Source organism: Pithys albifrons, chromosome 1 (assembly GCF_047495875.1).
Source record: "Pithys albifrons albifrons isolate INPA30051 chromosome 1, PitAlb_v1, whole genome shotgun sequence".
Classification (NCBI taxonomy): domain Eukaryota; kingdom Metazoa; phylum Chordata; class Aves; order Passeriformes; family Thamnophilidae; genus Pithys; species Pithys albifrons.
The window spans coordinates 61,164,667-61,187,797 of NC_092458.1; the positions used below are offsets into that span (position 1 = coordinate 61,164,667).

At 42.9% G+C, this 23,131-nt stretch overlaps 1 protein-coding gene across 3 annotated transcripts in view; it reads left to right on the forward strand.

Moving 5' to 3' along the window:
• Nucleotides 1-1,419: 1,419 nt before the first annotated feature.
• LHFPL6 (LHFPL tetraspan subfamily member 6) overlaps nucleotides 1,420-23,131 on the forward strand; it is a 150,320-nt gene continuing 128,608 nt past the window's right edge. The window contains exons 1-2 of one of the 3 annotated variants that reach the window (XM_071571033.1): nucleotides 1,420-1,810; nucleotides 4,245-4,802. In XM_071571033.1, the coding sequence (XP_071427134.1) occupies nucleotides 4,418-4,802 (385 nt within the window). In that variant the 5' untranslated portion in view covers nucleotides 1,420-1,810; nucleotides 4,245-4,417. The remainder of the gene's footprint in view (nucleotides 1,811-4,244; nucleotides 4,803-23,131) is intronic. The other 2 variants (XM_071571014.1, XM_071571024.1) reach the window with 2 other exon arrangements.

A 23,131-nucleotide genomic window follows, 5' to 3' on the forward strand; every position in this document is an offset into this window, starting at 1 on the left:
TTTCAGTCAGATGCCCCGGGGGCACATGATATATTCAAGTTTTGGTGTGGATCAAGGGAGTGCTTTTGAAGTGAATCTCTAGATCATCCTCACATACCATGTTTTGTTTTACCCAGCAGTGGTGAGTGGATTCAGATGGCACTATAGCAGGATGCCAGGAGTGCATCAGATGAGCACTCATGAAGCCTTCAGTGCACAGGCAGAGGCTGGAGTGACTCTGAGGAAAAAACTATGGAAAAGCATGAACATCATTTAGGTCCTCAACACCAACTGATTGGATCAGATTGATCCATTATTTGCTAATATAGAAGTATACTAGGTGGATGTAGCCTGTAGGCAGTCAGCTGGGGGTATGGCTGGTTTGGGGTTATGTGTTTGTCTTCCTTGTGAAGCACATTATTGCATATATTCTAGCACTCAGCCTATATTTATCCCACTTCTTGTATTTGAAGCCCATTTCCTTAAAAAATATACTTGAAATGTTAGGATGGAAGAGTTGATCATGCTAGATACTTTCCAATCCATTTCTTATCCCTTGAGAAAATATGCATTTTCAGTAGTGTTCTGATTTTAAAAGTTTGCATTATGGGAAAAAACCAGAAGTCTTATTTTAAATATTCAGAAAAGTAGCTTTGGTATTTAATTCTGAACATGGCTGTTGTTGCTATTAAATAGTGTAAATGTAGACACTGCAATAAACCTCACTTCCATTTAGCATTAATAATATTAATGAATGGTATTTAAATGACATGCCATGTTCCAGGACTGTAAAAGAAACAATATCAACAAAGAGATTTTGCATGTCTGGTGCTGACATAATTTAAACCTGGCATCAAATCTCTGAAGAATTTATTCAAGTTTCTGGGCGTAGAGGAAAAACCAGAATAGGATATACCTCTTCCCCCAGAGGCAACCCCTCCCCAAAACTTTCCCACTTAAGACACTCTGGGAAAGAGCTGGAGCTTCTGTCTCTTCGCTTGACCTAACACCGCCGGGATGAGCTGCTTGGTACTGTGGTCACACTTACCCTCGCTGTAGACCAACTCCCGAACTGTTGCGATCAAAATGCTGGATCAGCAGTTCGCATGCAGAGACAGACACACAGGTTTTATCACACGCACACCATCAGGATATTAGCCCGTATTTTCCCATGTAAGGGCTACAGTCTTGCTCCCTTCCTTCTAATACTCCTTCGCCGGCTTTTTCCTCCTCTCCTCTCCTGCCCTTTCCTCCCCTCCGTTCCCGGCTTCACTGCGGTGCGAAGTCCGCTGCCGGGCTCGGGGACCCGGGACCCGGCGGCTCCTGCTCCCGGGAATTGCGACCCCTCCGCCCCAGTCTCGGGCGGGCTCGGGAAGCCGGGACCCACCCCCGCTCCTACCCCGGGGAGCCGGGACCACCGCTCCGCCCCGTGAAGGCTCGGGGCGGCGCCCCCATCCCCCGTTCGCCGCTCCCCCCGCCGCCGCCCGGCTCCTCGCCCCGGCCCCGTCCGCGGCCCCGCAACTGCGCCGACCGCGGCGGATCCCGCCCGGGGAGGCGGCGGCGGGGGAAGGGGGAGGAGAAGCGGCGGAGTGCGTTGGCTCCCGAGGAATCAAGAGGGGGGAGAGAGGAACGTGCGGAGGAAGGCAGGGAAGGACGGGCCGAGCTGGGGAGGGTCCCGGTCCCGCCCGCCTCGGAGCTCCCGCGACGCTTCAGCGGTGGGACCGCGGGGAGAGTCGCTTGGGGCGGCCGCCGCCCGCCAGCCCTGCGCCCCGGTTCCGTGCCCATGTGCTCCCGGCAGACGCGGCGGGCAGCCTCCACGCCCGGCGTGTCCGTAAGTAGCCTTTCACTCCCCGGCACCGTGCCCAGCCCCATCCTGACACTCCCAAACTCCTCGCCGCTCGTGCTTCTTCCAGACCCCAGCTCTCCTGCATCCCCTACTCTTCCCGGACCCCCTGCAACCCCTTCCTTTCTCGAACCCCTGCCCTCTTTCTTTCCCTGTACGTTCCATCCCCTGCAGGACTCCAGATTCCCGTGCCCTCAGAACCTTCTTCCCCTCCGCGATTCCTTCCCACCCTGCACGACCACATCACGGGCATCCCCGGACTGTCTTCCCCCCCAGGGTTCCTTTTCCCCGCTCCAACACCTAGCCTGGCCGCATCCCTTGCCCGTTACACTGGACCCTCCAGACTCCCCTTCACGGATCCCCAGCCCTCTCATCGTCTTGTCTTCCCGCATCCTTCCCCTCCCGGGCCCCCGTCCTTCCCGTATCTCCATTCCACCCCGGACCGCTCTCCCTTCTCGGCCCCCCTGTTTCCTAGCCCTCCGTCCTCCTGGACCCCCGGATCCCCTGCACCTCTTCCTTTCCAGCCCTTCCCCGACCGGATTCCCCTTTCTCTCTCGGACTCCCTTTCCCTCCCAGTCTTTTCCTCCCAGACCCCCAGTCCTCACAGTATCTTCCCTTCCCCGAGCCCCTGCACCCCAGTCCACCTTTCCCCGGTCCCCCTACCCCGCACCCTGCCAGCCCCGCGGGCGCTGCGCCCTCTCGCCCAGCAGCCTTCCCCTGGCATCACCCCGGCGAGTTTTGGTTCCCGGCCGCCGCCTTCCCTCGGGGGAAGCCGTATCTCTCCGCCGCCCCCTCCTACCGTCGGAGGTGAGGGAGCGGGGTTTCGAGGCCGGAGGGGCGAGTCTGCCTCCCGGGAGAGCGCCCGGGATGTGAGCTGACAGGCTCCGAGGAGGCAAGGCTGCTGTCCCGCTGGAGCCCGCAGGTTTGCAGGGTCCTACCATGTTGTCTCCTGTTTCCAGCCTTACCTCCTCCCCAGATTCAGGAAATGAATCCCCTAAGTGCTGTGACCCACTTTGGCTTAGACTTTTGGTGCCACACCAAGCCACAGACAAATCCTCTAGATGGTGCCTCTGGAGGCATGGCAGCCCTCCATGTCTCTCTCCCATGTTTTTATCCTCAGGGGTTTGACGTTTTGCAGATTGAAAGGTGTTTCTCTGGCTCAGCTATGGGTAGATATATTCCTCTGCAGTAGCAACACAAGGCCTTTTTAATATTGTGGAAGACACTTCTTTTTCTTAGTGTTTTAAAAGTAAACAAAACTTTCGGTGCACATGGTTAATTTCACTTCCAAACTTTATCTACATTCCCTCCTTGTGCTGAAGTAGTATTCATTTTATTACCTGTTCTTGAATTGAATTCACTGATTGGCATCTAATCATGCTTAGAAGAAAAAGGCCCTGTAAATAGCTATCAGAATTAATTTGGCAGCAACTGTTAGAAATGATCATAAATTTACAAATGCAGTTGGAATAATGATCTAGTATGAATTTAATAAGAAATACACCCCTGACATCTGGAAACAGCATGTAGGTTTCTATAACAGGCAAATGCACTTGGTCGCACTGATACTGAGCTTAGAGACTGGGAGTTGTCTGAGAGGATGCAGAGGAGTTATAGCTTCTAGGTTTGAGTTGGGAAGAGGTGAGTTGAATTCAAGCAGGAATATTAAGAGACCTCCGTGTTTTAATTACGTGCTGCTTGAGGTTGTGTAGGGGTGAATCCAAAAGATGTGGCAATGTCTTCACATACCAGAAGCCCACCTAGAGTTCGGGTTCTTGGCACTGCTGAACATCAAGTGATAAAAGGCTTCTTTTGCACAGAGATGCCAAATAAGTTGGAGTGCTGGCAAAAATATTTTCTCATAACCCTTCTTTTGTGGTTGTGTTAATGAGTTTTACCATTGTCACAAGTGTCTGATCTGGACCTGCCTTAGGCACTGTGAATGGTTTTGCACTGAAGCTGTGGGGCCATGTACATGTGAATGTACATGTATATGTGAAGCACATTCTCCAGAAATTGCAAAAGGAAGGTCCAGCTAGCCATGGATAAACAAGACCTCGTAATTTTTTTTCTATTGGCACAGGAAAAATCAGGATGCACAGTGGGGAAAAGTGCATAGCCAAGTACACGGGAAGCCACTGAAGGTGGCTGCAGAGTGTTCCTGGATGTGCACAGCAGCGTGTGCCAGCCGGGCTGGCCACCACCACTGTCACACCAACTGTGGCAGCTGGTATCACTGGCAATGATTGTAGGGTCTGCTTGCAAGGATGGGACAGAAAAGTGACATGTCTTATTCAAAAGTTCCGTAGGAAGGAAAAACACTCTGGCAAACAAATATGTTTTTCTAAAGTCAGTATTACTGAACTTGGTTTTTTCTCCTTTTTTTTTTTTTTTTTTTTTTTGTGTTTTGCTATTTAATTAGAGTCCTTTGACCTCATAATGGAAGGAAATATCTCTCTGGTTACTAGGATCCAACCTTCTCCCTGTGTGAGGATTTGTCAAGGCTGAGAGACTCTGGATTATCCACAAACGTCCTCTAAAATACAGTTACCTTTGTGTCTTTGCATCGTGAGGGGTCTTGGAGCAGATAGAAAGATGGCCTCCAGCCTCACCTCTGCCGGCGTCGTCTGGGCCTTCCTCTCCTTCCTCTGTGCCGCTGCCTCCTGTGTTGGCTTCTTCATGCCCTACTGGCTCTTGGGGTCTCAGCTGGAGAAGTCTGTTTCCTTTGGCACTTTCCGGAGGTGTTCCTACCCAGTGCGGGACGAGAGCCGCCAGATGACCGTGATGGTGGAGCAGTGTGGCCGCTACGCTTCCTTCCAGGCCATCCCAAGCGCTGAGTGGAGGATCTGCACGGTGGTCACGGGCCTGGGCTGTGGGCTGCTTCTCTTGGTGGCCCTGACAGCGCTCATGGGCTGCTGCGTGTCTGAGCTCATCTCCAGAACCGTGGGCAGGGTGGCAGGAGGCATCCAGTTCCTGGGGGGTAAGTGCTTATGCAGGGAGGGGGTGGGAGCATCCAGGTTGGTGGTTTGTACATGTGGAGACTCCCCAAGCGCTTTGGATGAGGAGGGAATGAATCAAACTTTCGGCTAAAAAGGGAGACCAGTTGGGTCCCTTGATGACTCTGGTGGTTATCTGGATGCCTGAATGTGGCGCAAAGATACAGTGGTCTGTGGTCACTCTCTTGTGCTCAAGTCCCTGTCTGGTCATTATGTGACTTTTGAGAGTTGCGTGACAAGTCAACTTCTGTGGTCCAGCATCTTTACAGTGGTTTTGTGGGTTGCAGTTTCCAGCAGAGCTTAGCTGGGATGGAGCTACCTGGAGAAGCATGGAGGCTACAGATCCCCATGCAGTATTGTGGTTTGGAAGAGGAGAGGCTGTGCTACGTGAGAAAAAGTTCTCTTTCAGCTTCCTATCCCCATCACTGGCAAAGTTCCCTCCAGCTCGGCTTTCTGCACCTGTGGGTATCTGGCAACAAGTTTATGGCCCATGTTTGAAGTGTGGATTGTTTATCTCTGGTGGAGATGGCCCACCATCTCCCGGGAGGGGCTGGCTGACCCACACTGCCTGCTGCTGATGTCATACATTTGTTGACTCCATGGGCTAGACAGTGTGTGGGAGAATTACTTCCCTGCCTTTTGCTAGCTTGTAATTGTATGGCGTCTTTGTTACTGTGGAGTATTTGAAAGGTATGAGACAATAAACAGGATCCTTGAACAGGTTTTCATAGGGCAGTTTTCCCAGTAAACCATCACTGTCTTGCCATCAGTGACAGGTAGCTCAGTGGCACTCACTTTTGCCTGCTGCAAGTGCTCCAGTGCTATCATGCACTTTCCCTGAGCTTTGGGTGCTGAGGGAACACAGGAGCCAGCGTTTTGGGTACCCTGCCAGGACCAGCCAGATGTGGAGTGGGCTGCAGTGGACACCTCACCTTTCTCCCCTCCAAACAGAAGCTTGCCCTGGAAGCCAGTCTGGATACATCCCACATCTGCAGCTCTAAGGAAACACAAGACAAAACCCCACTACTTGTCCAGCTTGATGGGGGACACCTGAGGCAGGGAAAGGGCCCTGTGCCCAGCCTCTAGCCAGGCAATGCCAACATAACTCCCTCCTGGCTCGGGGAGTTCTGCCTCCAACTTTGAGTAGTTTCTGCACTTTAGAGCAAGTTGACCCTGTCACTTCAGCCTTCCTTCAGCTTTGCGACCCTCAGGCATTCCTGTGTTTAATCTGGCTGACAATTTGAAAGTGCAGCAGCTGCTGGAGAGTTAACTCTGTCGGGAGATGTGGCTTCTTGAAGCCTGCTCCATTATACATTTCCAGCCGGGCAGCCAGGGGTGGAGGAGATTTTCAGTTCAGTGACAATCTGCAAGCCTGCTTGGTCTGACTATTTTCACTTAGAGTCATCACAGGTTTTAGCCACCCCTCTCTTTCCAGCTGCTCTCTCAGCTCATCTGTTTTTCATTTGTGTTTGGCCCCTTTCTCGTGACCATGCTCTCCTGCATGCCTGTGGAGTAGGGCTGGCAGGAGATCTTACAGCTGTTTGGTTACAGCCACCCCAGCAAACACTGCAGCTCCAGTTGTGTGTGATGCGGGAGGAATCCCACTCCCCCATGAAACTGATATGGGCTGAAGGTGTGCACCCTGCTGTCAGGCAGGATTGGTGGCTCCTGCACCATGAGGAGAGAAGTCCCTTCTGAATACACCATGGCCACCCGTGGAGCTTGTCCAAGCTGACCAGGCAGCATCCCATTTGGCCTGGAAGGCTGTAAGCAGGTAGTGCTTGTCCTCAGTATGGGACAATTCAATGAAATGTGAACTTGTGATATGAAATGAAAATTGCCAACAACTTTGCTTACAGTTCAGAAATCAGTCACACACCATGTCTAATTTTCCCCTCTACTGGCTTTTCTGGTTGTCTCGCATTTCATGCAGCACTGCTGGAAGTGTGTAAGAAATGACCAAAGTGATAACCCATCACTTCTTAACCTGCTTAAAACCCAACTGCGGGGACATGAGGGAGAGGCCAAGTGGTGAAAGCCAATAATGTGGATAAACTGAAGCGACATATTAAGGTAAAGATCAGCCCCTTACATCCTTCATCAGATCCTTAGCTGCATAAATCAGTATAGGTTAATTGTTTAAATGACATGACTACATTTACTCAGATGTCTTAACTTAGGTAGTATAATTATTATGTTTTTTTATGTCAAGACAGCCATGAGCTGTTCACCTTATTTACAATCAGGGAATGCCAGCTCTTTGTTCCCAGTATTGCAGTTGTAGGTTTAGCTCTATACCACTATACGTGCTTTGACTATGGCTCAGTGGCAGTATAGTGATCGCCATTTTAATTGGCCTCCACTAAGAGATCTAATCAAATAAACCCCTCATAAATATTATTTTCAATTGAGGAAAAGAGCTCCCACCTTTCTTTATGTGAAGAAAAACCTGGGTAAGTAAGTAGCCACTGAGTGATGCTGTTAATTCATCCTCGGTGTTAGGACAAGGAGATGGCTAGACAGTTTCACTTTCTTTTTGTCTGAGTCATCTGCAACAATACCCTACTGTGGCTCCTGCTCCGGTTGTAGAGGATGAGTGTCAGAATAAACCGTATTTCTCTTGAAGTTAGAGACCAGCATAAAGACAGGCTTAGTGTTGCTAGTTTATGGCTTTAGTGGTGTTCCTATAGTTTAGGATCCAAGTAATTTTCTCAACATTATTTAAAAACATGGACTTGAGGAGAATGTAAGCCAATGGACAGTGGAGTATTATGGGAGGCCCAAGAGTGGCAGATGTACAAACCACTGAAGCTCTTGTGAGCTAAAGCACAAAGGGTTGCTAAAACTGACTTACTCTGACACTAAAAGCGTTTTTATTTCTTTGAAGAGGTGGCAGAGAGGTTTGCTTACCAGAGGTGGTAGAAAACCACCTAATCCTTTTCTTCTAGCAGTGTGAGGGAGGAATAACTCCAAGTAGGTCAGTGGAATAACACCTGTATAAAAGTAGTATACCTTGTGTTAGCTAAACAGTGCCAAGGTTCTATGGCTGGAATTTCCCCAACTTGCATGTGGCAGCTCATGGAAATAAATTATTCATGAGTGCTTATAGCATAAATCTGCTCTTCTCATAAAAATTGAATGGCAGAACATGCAAGAAATTTCAGATCCATGCAGAGTCAGAAGGGCTCTTTGAATATTGCTTGATTTTACATACTTCGTCAGTATTTGTATCAGATGATCCTTCCTACAAAGCATGCATGTATTTTAAGAGGACTTTGGGATGATGCATGTTGAGTTTCTGTTCCTACTAGAAAGTTTTCATCATAGACTTTTTCTCCCACTTGCAATTATGGAAACTGCTTCCTTTCCATATGTATGATCGTGTGGCAGCTCTGCAGCCATTACAGCAGTTGCTTACCTGAAAAACAGTGCTTTTAGCTTTTTCTAAGGCAATTTGCTGATGGACAACAAGAAGTAGCCAGCCCCCCCGCAAGGTCAGCCTTTTCTGCAGTGGCTGTCAGTGGTCTGCAGTCCACAGCTGGCACACTGCTGCTATAGTGTCTCAGAACATGCTTCCTGGACATCTCTGTTGTATTGCTTTGAAGAACTGACAACTGAGGTTAAAGTTATGCTATCTGTAACCTCTTGAGGGCACATTCATGTAGATGGGTACAGTCTTCACTGGTAACAGTAAGTGCAGTGTTTCTTGCTGGTTTCCTTTGCATGTTTGGAAGACTGAGGCATATATAAGGTAGCTAGAACAGATTGTGAGGATGTATCTTTGACCGTAACTATTGAGGACATGACAGCGGGAAGTGAAGTTTAACAAATCTATAGCAAATTGGAGTCTGTAATTATTGATCTTCTTTTCATTGTGCTATGGCAAGTCAATTCTACTTAAATGGAGAAACCAGAAATTTACATGTAGGCAGCTCAGATGGCATAATAATTTGGTGAATAGTTTCACTCTCTGAATTCAGAGCAACGATTTTAAGAACATAGCAGTATTTTTAAGAACATAATGAACTTAAAGGTTAGCCAATTTTATGGGCAGCAGTGGATCAAAAGACTAAACTATTGCAAGGATGGTCAATTTAAAGAGTATTACACTGGCAAGGTGAAGCTTTTCATTAAAATGGTCAGTATCCAGGAATAAAATCTTCACTATCTCAGAACTCCCTTTGGCTGCATGGGACAGCTAAACCAAGCTTAGAGTGTGGATCCCTGGGAACAGAGCATGAAACAACCTGCTGGTGTAGACATCTCTCTGAACCTTACATTATGGCCCCTGATTCTGACTGTTACGTGAGAAGTGAACCCTCTCCATGATTATGGGGTAGCCATGTGGTTTGTACTGTCATTTTTACTACTTTTTGATTGCACTCTAGCAAAGCACAAGTTCTGCTACTCCCTTCAGTAACTGAGCAAAGTTTTCAGCAGTGTTTACTTTTCCTCTCTGTATTTCTCTATCTTGTTTCCCTTGTGTCTCATGGGACTGCTGAAACTCCTGAAACAATGGTCCTTGAATTGCTGGTTAGAAAATCTGGAGGGCTCTTGAAATATTGGGTGATGAAAGGAGCATTTGGTTATTTGAGAAAAAGGGGACACAGATCCTACCAACTTCCAATTTTGTCTCAGAAAAAAAAGTGTCCTTATGAAAAAAGCTCTCAGCAATACATGAAAGTGCTGGAGAATTCTTCTCCAAGTGTTCTGTGCCAATAGAGACCATAATAGTTTCTACCACCTACAGGGTGCTCAGGATAAGTGTTTACTGGGTGTAGGGAACAGAAGAATAAGGAGCAACTCATCAAGACAAGGAGAATGTTGAGAGTGGAGTGACGGGTCTGTGTTGTCTGTGATGAAGTCTTAGAGAAAGCCTTTGTGATTTTGTGCTGAAGATTTTAAAGAGACAGATCCAAAGGAGATCTGCAAGTTGTTTGCATATTAAGGGATCAATTTGACTTTGCAGGTGAGACAATACTAAAATGTAGGGGACAAAGAATGAAAGAACATTAGGTCATAGCGTTTTGGGGTCATGTAGAGAATCTCTTTCTCGAAGGATTTGCTTGGCGAAACAGTTAGAGAAGTAAAAGTAAGAGGAGACCCTTGGGAAAGATGGAGTCATTGAACCCAAGTTGTGTTTCAAAAAATGTGGCTGGCAGTCAAAGATAACCCATGGGTTCAAGGGGAACAAAGACAGTCTTGGTTCCGAGACTGGCTAAGAAAAATCATTAGGGGCTTTGGTGAGAGTAGTTCCAGTTGACTGCAGGAAATAGAAGCTTTTGGGAAAGGTTTTTGTGCAACTGGAGGCACTGACCAATAGCCATTATTTTGTCTGACAGCTGAAGTGAGGCTTTCTGCTTTCTGCTTGGAAGAATAAGATCAGCATATTTTTCTGCCCATAGGGAGAAAATGTAACTGAGAAGAGCCTTGCTGGGAACAGGGAAGATCTGAGATGGTCAAGAGACTTCCAGGAAGAAAACAGTTACAGACTCTTTTGCAATTCTTCCAAGCAATTTCATCCTTTTGTACCTGTACATGTTCTTTTCAGCTCTGCCTGCAATTTGTAACTGAAAAAAACCCAGACGTTGAAAAAATTGCAAAAATAGTATTTTAATTCTTTCATCCTCTTTAGCCTAAAATTATTTTCTTAAAGGCCAATTTTTGGGGAGAGGCAAGGGAGGGGCATCTGCTTCTGTCCAACACCAAGCCGTCTTCTTCACCTGCAAGTTAGCTCTTCAAGGCTGTTTTGTCACATCTTCCTGTTGTTGGATGCAAAACTTCAGTGACTTTGCTGTGCTCATGTAGACACATGACAGGGCAATCCTCATCCTAGACAAAGACAAGCTGCGGGCTAGGTTAGTAATCCAGTATATTTGTGCACATATAAAGACATTGCAAGAGAGGCATATGAAAGGAACAGAAGCCTCATGGAGGTAACAGAAGAGCACAGCATTGTTAAATGTTGCTAGTGAGGGATTGCATGTCATGTCATAGGCTCACTGATTCAGCAATAATAAAGTCAGCAGAGAACACTGACTATGTAGTCTGCTATCTGCTGTAGCATAGGTCATAGGACAGCTTTCATATAGTTTTAGTTTGAACTAAGTGTATTTATGAGAAAAAAACTAGTCTGAAGTTAATTAAGTTTGAGAAAAGCAGGTTCTCCATAAGCTGTTCCAGTGGTGAATTGCTCTGATTGCTTTTCTTCCAGATCATTAATGCTAATGTTAAAAATGTAGCATCAAGAATATATAATTGTGAAAATTTTGTTTTCTTGAGGATGTATTTTTTTTTTAAGATCCAACATTCAGGTTGCTTTTAATCCATTTAAACTGTGCTTTGTTGTGGTTTCTTTACCAGAACAACTTATATAGGAGCTGCTTTACACTAGTGTTTCACACTAGTTCTCTCCAGTTTTTTATAGGCATCCACCAAAAGATTAATTGAAGTGCAAAGTTTCTCAGCTTCATCCTTTTCAGCTTGACTTTGACTTGTGAAACTGAATCCTATGACTGCTTGGGCCCATGTTCAGTCTCTGCTTCCCAGAACTACGGGATACCTTCACATACTGTGGTACAATACAGAGTCAAATTCTTGGATTTAGATTTGAAATACAGATAAGTAAGACAAGGAAGTGTTATTTTTTGGGAAGATGTTCAGGACAAGGGAATTCAGACAGTGAAATTATGTTAAAGGTTTTGTAGCATATATTTTATAGAAGGTGAGCCATCTTTCTCATTCTGTATTTAAATAGGAGTTAAAATATAAGACAAATTCAGGACTGAAACCTAACTGATGCAATATATGTCCTCTGTTGCTCTCAGTTTATAAAGGGCATTACTCAGATTCCTACTCTCTTAATTAGATGCAGCCTGTACTACTTGAATCTTTCCTCAAAGCATGGGCCACCAGGTCTGACTGGTAGGGAACCCAAGCTAGCAGGTACTTATCTGAAAAAGGTAAAGAAAAGCTGCAGACTTAGATTCTGTATATTCTTAAGAGAGGATCCCATTTCCCATGGTTGCCTTCACCTTGCTCACAGAAGTTCCCACTGCAGCCTTGCTAAAGGCTGCTGCCCTGACAGATCTATCAGCATAGCTTTTTGTGAGATTTTCCTTAAGGACCCCCACTGAAGGAGACCTGCTTAGCAAAGTTTGCTACTTAAGTTAACATCAACCATTTCAGTGAAACATTAGCAAGGAAGAATCAGCAATAAGCATTACTGGTCCTAAAGTGCAGAATCAGTAGCTCTGAGGAGACCATCCCTCCCAGCAAAGTCTCAAGTGGTGCAGAGCAAGCAGGGAGTCATAAGCTGCTGGAATAGAGGAGATGTAACTTGAAGAAGGCAAATGATGGAGAGAGTAGCCTTCATACTTAGCTGTCTTTTTTTTTAAATTTCTGTTTCCAACCACTTCAGATATCTTAATTCTTCTGGTATTTCAAAATCTTCCTTAAAAAAGCATCAGGACCCTCATGGGCTGCAAATCCTTATGTGTCCTTTGAAGCCAGTGACACTTAGTAAAAATTACATCAGTATTTCTATTCTTGAGATAGGATTATTGGATTGTGACATTAGTCTAAAATGGGTGTGGTTCTGAGCATGACTTTCTTCTTAAAGAGCTACTACAGTGAATTAATTTGTTTATACTGAATTGTGTTTTGAAATACATAATGTTTTTAAAAACTGTATTTAATCTTAATATAAATTCTGACTAAATACAGAGGAAATAAAAGTCCCATCCAGAGTTTCAGCCTGGATCAAATTCTGCAAGTAAAATTTTAGGTGCTTTGGAAGTACATTTAAAATGGAAATGCTGCTGTATTCGGATTAAAACAAAAAAAAAAGATGCTGCTAAAATACCAGGGAAGAATCTTTTTATTTCTCTTGTTGTCCTACTGATGTTGAATATAAAAGGGATGTTTTGAATGCTGCTGCCACTGTGTTGCATTTAAACAGAATTTTGCATTACGAACAAAATTTTTGATCTAAAGAAGTCCTGGAGTGCTGTTTTATTTATCTGTAGAATGAAGTTCAGTTTTCTTGCTTTTTTATCCCTTCTTTTATTAGAAAGAAACAATGATGCTCAGCATTTCTGTCGGACTTTCAAAAGGCTTTGCTTGCATAACGTAATGAAACTTCAGAAAATGTGCGGCAGGGGAGCAAATAATCTATTTTGCTGATGTTGAGTCAGAGTAAATTCAGAGTTACTTCACTTCAGATCCTTTACATTGGTGTTGATTAGAGCAGAATCTGGGCTGGAGTTAGCAATTTTGTTTCTACATTGAAAGATGTGGCTTGCTTTGCTTCCTGAGCTCCATGAAATATTTGAGTATCTCTGGGAACTTCATTTAGGCACCAAAATGTCTCAGTATTTTCTGGTGTGGGTGAGATCATATGCCCTACAGACAGGACAAAATTGTTCCTAATGGTGTATTTTCCAGGATTTTGTCCAGTCTGGCGTTAAATGTCAATGTAATTTTTTTTCTCATTTTTTGTAGGAAACTCAGCCTACTATGCATTCCAAAGAAATTTTTTTTTACAGGATTCAGCCTACATTTTCCTTTTTTCGTCACATCCTTTTACTTCTCCAATACACATTTTTACCTTCTAAGGACTTTAACTTTGGCTTAACAGAGTGCAAATAAGACAGTTTTCAAACTGCTTCATGAATTCAGTGAAGTCAGAAATAGAACTTGAGAGCAACAAATGTATTGTTTCCATACAGTGAGCATTAGGAAGGAGCATGGTGTAATTGAGAAACAGGATATATTTGTACAACCAAAACTCCAACCACAGCTGCTTGCCTTGCAGTGGCTGTCCTATTGTCTGGCTTTCTGCTTCATGATTTCCTTTTGCTCTGTGGAACACTTTTCTAGACTTCAGTGATGTTAACCTTTTTATGTTGCATAAGTGTGAGGTCCTAAGTGGCATTCAGACTGTATGGAGATGGCCTTAAGACACAGAGAACCAAGAAAAGACAACCTCTCCTTGGCTTTGGGATGACTCTGCCACCACAAGACATCACAGGTCAGAGGGGCAACATGGCATTTGACAGATCCCTTCTAGTATCTGTCCTGTATCTTCTCATGCATCAAAAATTTGGCATGGTCAATGCACCCTGACAATGCTGATTCACCAGGCATGATTAGATCTCATTTACATTGTTTGTTCCACTCTTAGTCCCCTGATGTCACAGGTATATCTGAGAATACAGACAGACTTTTTTCCCTCTAGATGGGCTTTTCCTTAGAGCCTGACCTGTTGAAATCAACAGTGGTATTCCTCTGCAGAACCCATGGGAAAGCAGGATCTGGAGCTTAGCACTGTTGCTACTCATTGTGGCTTAGAGGGATTTGGAAGAGGTTGCTGCTGTGTAGCATGCAGAGACCTTCATGGGATGCCAGATTGTACCTAATTCCCAAGGTATGGAATATTAATTGCATCAGGACTAACATCTTAGAACAAAACTCTTGAAAAAGTTGCTGTACCATGAGCTGACTGTGTTTTCCTGCATAAACCTGATAAAACCCAATCTTTCATGAGGACTGACCACTTTAAATTGATTTGCAGGTGCAGTTCTTTACTGGACTAATAGACTTTTACATAAGCTTGGCAGCAGTTTGTAGGAATATAAAAGAAAATTATAATGAAAGAAAGATTAAACAATTACCTGTTAGAAATCATTGTTATTTTATTTTGTAACAGAATCCAAAGAGCTTCAGAGAGAATGAATCAGAAAAGGCAGGATTCTGATAAACACTGTATCATTTCTATAGTAATATAAAGTTTTGACCCTTTCTTTTGTAACCTGACAGTTCAGTTGTCTTGCATTGTTTCCCAATAAAGATGCCTTTGTGATAGAAAGTGGTATTGTTAATTTGAGAAGAATAGTTTTCTAATAAGTGCAAAGAAATGTGGAATTTGTCCCTTGCATTGAGGAGAAAGAATTTGAGATAAAGCCATGAATGGTAAATCTGGAATAACAAAAGCTGCTTCTGAAATACAGCACCCTGTAAGAGGGTATGAAAACTGCTGACATAGTGGTGTATAGGAAGTAGCAAGGAGTGTGCTGCCTGACTTCTTCACAAGTTCGGGCTATTGTCCCAGTATGCAGTTAACTGAAAGCCTCTTTATGAATACATTTCTTTTTTTTTTTTTAGTTGAAAATGAACTTGATATTCAGAGCATCACAAGCCATTTGGGTCAAGCACAATACAGCTGAATGCTAGCTACTGGGAGTGGTTACTGGGACATACTAAAAAGTGTTTTGTTTTGGGAATTTATAGAAACCATGGTAGAGTGATATTGAGGGACCTTTGTGACTGTATGTGTGAGAGGAAATTTCTTTATTTCAGACTTTGTTCTGACTCAGCCCAGGTGCTGCTACATGATTACAAGCTTTAAATGTCATTTGGAGATTAGTATATCTGTCTGGCAAATTTGTACAAACATCCTCAGGTGTACAGTGTTGCTTCTGTTATAGGTGTTGTTATAATGTAGGAAATTCTAGAAAACCATAGGGATGGGGGAAAAGACAGAGGCATTTGCTGCTCCAAAGAAGTCCTTACTGAAACAAAGTCGTACTGGGAAATTGAGAGCTTTGATTTATTGCATTTTTAATTTATTGTGTGTTTTTTATAGGAGTAAGTAAAAGAAGACATCTAAATGATGGCTTAATAACACACAACAAATGTATTATTTTCGGGGGTAAAATTTCCTATTCAGATAACCTGTATGGCTCTAAAAGCTCTTTTACTTCAACTGCATCCTCAGAAAGGTATGAGCAGAGGTGGCAGCAGTCAGAGACAGAATGATGTGTGGGGAACCGAGCAGGCAGAGCAGGACAGGAAAGGGCTATGGAAGGAGAGGAGCTTCACCTCCTTGTAAATTTCCATTTGTCATACTCGCAGACAGATGTATTCTTTGCTACTTCTGACTTGCAGAGGATCTTTCAGATGTTGTATGGGTTACACAGAGGAAAATACAAAACTTGCAGCTTCTGCGTCGTAGCGTATTTTAGATTTCAAGGAATTCTGTAAGTTTTGAAGTCCTTTTTCTGGTATGGCAGTAAAACCATGATGAATGGCACTAAATAACTGGACTAAAGCTCTCTATAGCCAAGACAAGCCCCCGAATCATTACAGGCACATGTCAAAAAATCAAGAGGTCATGATAAAACTCAGGACATTTTTATGAGAAGTCCTTTACAAGAAACACAATGGCTGGCTTTGGAGAGCTTTGTTCAGCACTGGAAATCTGCTCTCTAACCAGAAACCTTCTCTAGAAAGTATTCCAGGGTCACGTACGAGACTGTTAAAAGCAGAATCTGGCTCTTTGGGCCAGGCTGCAGGTTCAAGCAGGTTGCGATGTTGTAACTCATCAGTGAGGCAAAGGTGCAGACCCTGAGCCTCTCCGTGTGGCCCTCAGCCAAGACAAATACCAATGTGCCCTTCTCATCTGTCCCCAAAACTAGTGATAACTCCTAAAGCAACTAACTGAAGCAATGAATGTACCTGAAGCTATTTCCAACAAAGACGGGCTGCACAGCTTTTTTGTCCCATGTCCTCAGCCAGGGTTTGAGGGATTACTCCCCAAACGAATGCAAGCAGTTCTGTTTGTGAGATCATGCTTTTCTGAGCACAGTTTCAAAATAATGCTGTTACAATAATTAAGGGGTAAAATGACTCCTTAGCAGGCTGCAGTGGAGTGATGCTTTGGCAACTGTTCTCTGTGTGAGCACTGGGCCTTTTTCTACGTTAGCATTATCTTCTATTTCCTATTCTGTTGACTTCAATTCATTCCCCAGGCTATGGAAGGGGACACCATGGCTGAAGATAGTTTATGCTGAGCCATTCACAACTCTGTTTAGCTTGTTCCTCTTTTCCATAACAATCTGCAATAAAAACTGTGTCAGGAAAAAGCCCTGTGAGGGCTGGGACAAGCCTTACGCTGGAGATGGCAAATTCCATTTCATGCCACTAAGCCAGAGATCCGGTGCTAAGAACACAGGAAGCTGAGAGGATAAATACTGCAACTTTTCATCTCATGCATAAGAATTGCAGTCTGTTTTGATCTAGTGATAGAGAAAAGTCATTCTGCTTATCTCATCTAACATAGTGGCTAGTCTGATTACAAGCTTCCCTGCTTGGCACTTTTTAATATTCAATTTGGCTGCCAGTGCCCTTGGCACACAGTGGGTTTCATTAAATTTCACAGCAGTTAGTTTTCATTCCCTCTGTGACACCTTTTTATCAACATTTGACTCCAGTGTAATTTCAAGCTTTTTTTGTGAAGTGCTTGTACCATAATAATTTGGCAGAGCAGGTGGGAGAAGACGATTCAGAAACTGTTGCAAATCTCTGTAGAAACTAATATGTGGGACGGCAGGTCAGCTTGCAAGTGTTTTTCATGTATGATGACAGCAAAAAGGAGCTCTTTCCCTTTCTGTTCTGGTGGTTTCATTGAAGACTGTCAAAAGTGCACTTAAAGAACTTGCTGTAAGAGACAAATTTTATTTCCTTTAGGCTAATCACAACTACATTTTATAAGCAGACCTAGTGAACTGCTAGTGGATTGACAACCCAAGGCTGTGAGAGAAGCCTGCAACCCAGACTGGTTAGCAAGATTTTGTGAGTTTTGTTTTCAAAAACAGATGAGGAAGTTGGTTTGTTGGAAAAGTGTGTGTGTGTGTGTGTGTGTGTATGTGTAAGTGCAGGAATGCAGAGAGCAAATATGGTGGTTTTCCTTTTAGTATCAGATACTCAGTCCTTGATGAGTGCAGGGAGGGAATGCGAGCACCCCAGCCCACGACTGGCATCTCTTGTTCCCAGCACTGCTACTTCCTCCCCAGTGCCGAGCAACATTTTCTCCAGACAGATGCTGGGCAAATTTGTAAGTGGTTTTGTGCAAGTATAAGTCATTTTCAGGTGCATTCTAAAAGGCCTTTATTTGCAGAGTGACAGCCCTTGTGAAACACTAACTCTTTTTCAGTCTGCCCCACTGAACATCCAATAATAATGTGTTATGGTTTCTCAGTAAAATTTTAAAAAGTACCTGATTAAAAATTAATTCCAAATGAAGCTTAAAAGTTCTTAAAAGGGAGTTCTGCATTCAGAGGTAGCTCAAAGACTGACAGATCTGTGCCTCACTGCAAGACAAGGGTAGCCAAGCTTTGGAGATCATAAATCATTTTCAGAAAGAGGCTTCTGATTAATGAATTTTTTTCCTTATTGCCTTTTAGAAGGTATTAGTTTATGTCCTTTTAGTTTTACTAATGGAACATCTTCTTTCCTCTATTCTAAGGTCTCCATAGTGCCTTTGTAGACAAAACATTTTTAAATGTAGTTTTGAGCCTCTTTAAACACCTCATATTTTCCTTAAATATCTCAGGAAAGCTGAAGGTTATAGACAGCTGCCCACTTTCTTTGCAGGAGAGACCTTTGTGCTCTTTAGCTCGTGGTGGGAGAAAATCTGATGATTTTTCCTCAAGGAGCCCTACTTTCTTGGAGGTTTCCCATGTGATGGGATTGGTAAACGCTATGCTAAATAGTTGCACTTGATGTTTCTTGTGGGTCCCTTCCAACTCAGCAGATTCTGTGATTCTTTTGGACATCAATACTTAGACAGAAACTCTTTACCAATGTGGCCAGTGATAGCTCTGAAAGAGTAAATAACTAAAATATTATGTGAGAATGCAAATCACTGTAAATCTTAGAAGAATTATATCTTCATGTATTATATCTTGGAAGACTTTAAAACAAGACCACATAATTTTGTTTCAAGATGATATATTTCATAACCAGTGCTGATGAACACCTGACTTTGTGGGCCTTCAGCCAGAGAGAGAGAGAAGACTGCTAATGGCGTGTGGATCCTGTCAGTCATCTCTGAATATTTACAGGCCTTGATATATATGCAATCTATGGATATTTCAAAACTGATTAACATTTCTGAACCTCAGTTGAAGTTATACTTGGCATTTCAATAGTGTCAAGGCAAAATTAATCACAGCTCAAAAGATATGCAGTCTTACTGACACACACTAGTGACAGTGAAAATATAAACCACTGAGAAATATCCTGCTGAAAGACAGAGTCTAACCTGGATTTTGGAAGAGAATCCGTAAAACTGGCTTACTGCCACGGGCAAACTCTGAGTTGGTGTGCAACAGTATAGCTGGCATTTACAGACTAAGGTACCAGCTTAAATGACTCAGGGCTCTGCCAAGTTATATGTCCTGTAATAAATCACTGCAAATCTTCTTACTTGTGGAACATTAACATAATAAATATGCAAGCTAATCTTTTGAAACAGTTCAGATAAGCAGCATTTTTAAATGTACTCAGTGAAGTTGTTTTTCAGTCAATGAAGATCAAAAAGCAAATGCTTTAATTTCAGTGATCCACACAAGAATGATCAAAATTTATACCTGTTTGTGATTTTAGGCTGTATGGTTGTCTGTCTTTGTAGTAGAAATAAGAAAGCAGAATTTTTTTTTTCATTCGTTTTGTTCATCTTTGTTTTAAATAGGTCAGCGATAATCTTTCCAAATTTCACAAGACATTACTTCAGCCTCAATGAAAGCTGTTAGGGCCCAGTTTGAAAAGCATCAGATCAAATAGTATGCCTTTTAAGAAATCATGCTTTTTATTTTTTCTGTCAAGTAGAACCCTAAATGAAAAATTAGCAGTAGTTTTGTTTTAGTAACACCTAGTGTCTGTAGGAAGATAGGATGGACTGTGTCAGTAGATGGATCTCTGTTTCACAACAGAAGGGCAGTGTAGCCCTTCTGTGTGGTGGAGCTGGCTGTCATTTTCAGATGGAGAGGAAGCATAAGCTCTTTGTTTAATTAGTTTGGAAACTGTAAATCTTTTGCAATACTATTTTTCTGGAAGAAACCACCCAGTGAACAGGACAAAAGTAAATCATAAAGAGAAGCTACAAAGAATCAGATGCCAGTCCAAACACTAAAGTCAAAGTAGCTAGAGAAGACCTAGGAGGAGATGAAATTTGGGAAGAAAGGGGTTGAACTGTATTAGTTTTCCCCCTACACACCTATTATATGTTGGCAAGAGTATAACAGCCTCTACTACTTGCATTTACCTCTGGATTCAGTACTCATTGAGCCAAGTACTGATCTGCTGACACAGTGATCTGGATTACATCTTACATCTGGAAACCACTCATGTCTCTCCCATGAAATCTCTTTGATTCCTCTTCACATTTCCCCTTTTTCCTCCCAGAATGCTCTTTGAAGTACTTTATGTCATATCTAGAAAGCATTCCTTAGTCATCATGGTAGTGGTTGTTCTCATTTAAATTCAGACTACTTAGATTCTCTTTAAAATATCAGAGATTTTTGTTAACCTGTAAAGATACAAGGATAGTGGAGTGTCTTTTGTCTTGCAAACAGGTGGTGAGAGTTGCTGCTTCCATACTGGGAATGTAACTCCACTTGGAAAATATATTGGGACTGCTGCAAACCAAAGGGAGAGGTTTTCAGTGATCTTGAACAGTGCATAAATGAGAATGAAAAGCAAATGTTGATACAGGCCTATGGTCTCGAAAGGTTTAAAGGTGACTTCACAAGTTACAATCAGATTTTTCATTGCAGCCTGTCTTCAAGTACTCACAAGTAAAACTGAGAAGACAGGTGCATCTTTAAGAAAGCTAATCAGTCTCTGAGATGAATAAGGAGGGCAAAATATGATGGCAAAATAGGAAAGATTTGAGAGAGCTTAAAACTGCATAATTTTTTTTCCTTCACTATTTGAGTACACGATATTATGTCATCTCTGGCAAAGCTGATTGACAGAATTCAATATTCTAAGTTATAAAAGTATCTTTATGGAAAATCTTTATCTTCGTAGTGCCTCAGCACACGTGCAAGGAATATTTTTCCTTTTTACAGACAGGAAGCTAGAAACTTATTGAAGATTGCATATAAGAGTTATGTTTAAAGAAGTGTTGAACAGAGGACTTCCAAATCTTGGGTTCAAGAGTAGCTGTCATGTGTGCTAGGTTATGACTACAGGATTTTTTTGAGGAAGACAGAAATGTATACTATGTGCATCCCAGGCTAATGGGTGACTGTGCAAACAGTGTTGGTCACAAGCTAACACACACTGTTTCTCAAGGCAATTTACCCCACTGAGTTCCTTGCTGCCATAATTAAATGGCTTTTTGTAGTCTAGCTGTGCAGAAGGCATGTCCTAACTGAAAGACACAGCTAATTTTCTTTTCTTTGTGGAGCTTTTCTTGCAATAATGAATAGGATCCATGATTCAAAAGAGGTCATAGCTTCTTTTATGTGCAAAGATTATATATGCATATTTAGATGACTGGTTTTCAACCTTTGCTGTCTGGTTCTCGCCCCAGATTGCTGAAAAGCATGGCTAAGCTTGCTGTGCTTAGTTACCTATTGTGCGTGATGAAACAAGGGTCTGTGACACTCCCATGGTTTCAGGTCACAGGCTAAAACCCACTAAAAGACCATTTTAGAAAATATAAAATTTTCCATTGATATATTTGTATGTTAGAGCTGTTTTGTTATGTGTGAATTTTGTTAAGGACATTTTGTCTTCCCTATGTACAAAGAGCAATAGTCCTGTATACATCTGGCCAGAAAAGGAAGCAAGCAAACAAACAAACAAGGAATAGATCTGCTGCGCAGATCAGAAAGGAGATTTTAGATTAGAGATCTCATAAAGCCATCGTGTGGCCATCTTTTGTATCTATAAAATAGATGATACCTGCACTTTTATTCTATTATGCAAATATTTAGAAGATTAAGGAAATGTGGATTATATATTCTTTCAAATGATCTTTCAAATGAGTTGTTTGGGTGTTTTGTTCCACTTTCTTACTGGATCTTTCACATGACCAATTAATAGCTCTGCAGATTACATGGCACTGAACAAACAGTACTTTCCAGCAGGCTACACAACATCATATTTACAAGGAAAGAAACATTTAAGGCCAGTGGTGGACTGAATATGCTTTTTAGGATGGCACTGCACCTACTTCAAACCCTCATGTTCTTAACTACTCTTTAGATATATCCGTGTTAGGGGAACATAGCTACAACACATTGCACAAAAGCTCCCCACATGCACACTGTCTTCCTGCATTTTAACCTTCAAGCTGCAGGAATCTGAGAAGTTTTTCTTTCTTTTCTATTTCAGATGATTTTTCTATTTTTTTCTGATTTCAGAAGGGATGCTCAGCTGGGTACCTCAGCTGAGGGTGAACAGTCTCATTGTTATATGCCCCCGTGTCTCACTGTGAGTGCAAAGAGAAACAGCAGGAAAGCACAGGGCCCACAGCCAGGCTGCCAGCCCCTGCACCATGCCAGAGTTCCGTGTGTGAAGAGCGTGGCAGCACGATCAATTGTCTTGGTGTCTGCACCTGGGGCACCTGGTGGGGAACCACAGTACTTGGAAGATGGAAAATTTACCATTTGTAGGACTGGGACCTTGATACACTGAGCAGCACAATGACTTGGGGTTTCTGTCTGATGCCTGGAGAAGGACTAAGGCATTGATACATCTCACTGCAAAAACTGCAGGAAATCCTGTATAGCTGAGCCTGCTGGCCAAGATTTAGCTGAGCTGAAGTGACCTTCTGGCATGTCCCAGTGATTGAATCTCTATGGAGTTGTGGCTGTAAAGAACTGGGGCAGCTCCTTTATGTGCTGTGAAATAAGAAAAAGTGCCAAAAGTTTTGTGATAATGTGATTGCAAGATTAATTGGTACATGTAGTTAGTAGAGGACACAGAGAGAATTTGCATTTGCATGTGGGAAGAGTCAGTCAAAATTATTTTGTACCTGTTTCCCATTATGCATGTGTCACGCATTTTTAATATTTTTAGTTTAATACTTCATTGTTTTCTTGATTGTTTGAATTTTCTGAGCTACTTCAGTGTGAAAGCATATCACAGAAGAGAGTGTTATTTTTATTTATGTGAGATGCTTAAATTATACTTCTGAAGTTACTTACCCAGCATTTTATTTATCTTGCAGTCATAATTATTCAGTGCCTCCTCCATCTGCTTTAATTTAAGTATAACTGTATAGACAGCAGTCACAAAGATAAGTCTCTTCAGGTTAATCGGTTGCACAGAAAGCTTTCCGTACACTGTAATGAGTTTGCTTTGACACCTGGCAATTAAATGGAATACATTTTTTTGTTGCTATTCACGGGAACTGGTGTGGTATCAGGCACCCAGTGATGTGACTTGGTTCTCACATGCATGACAGACTCTCCCTGGCAGTATGAAAAGGACAGGTGAAATAAATTATGGAGTTGCC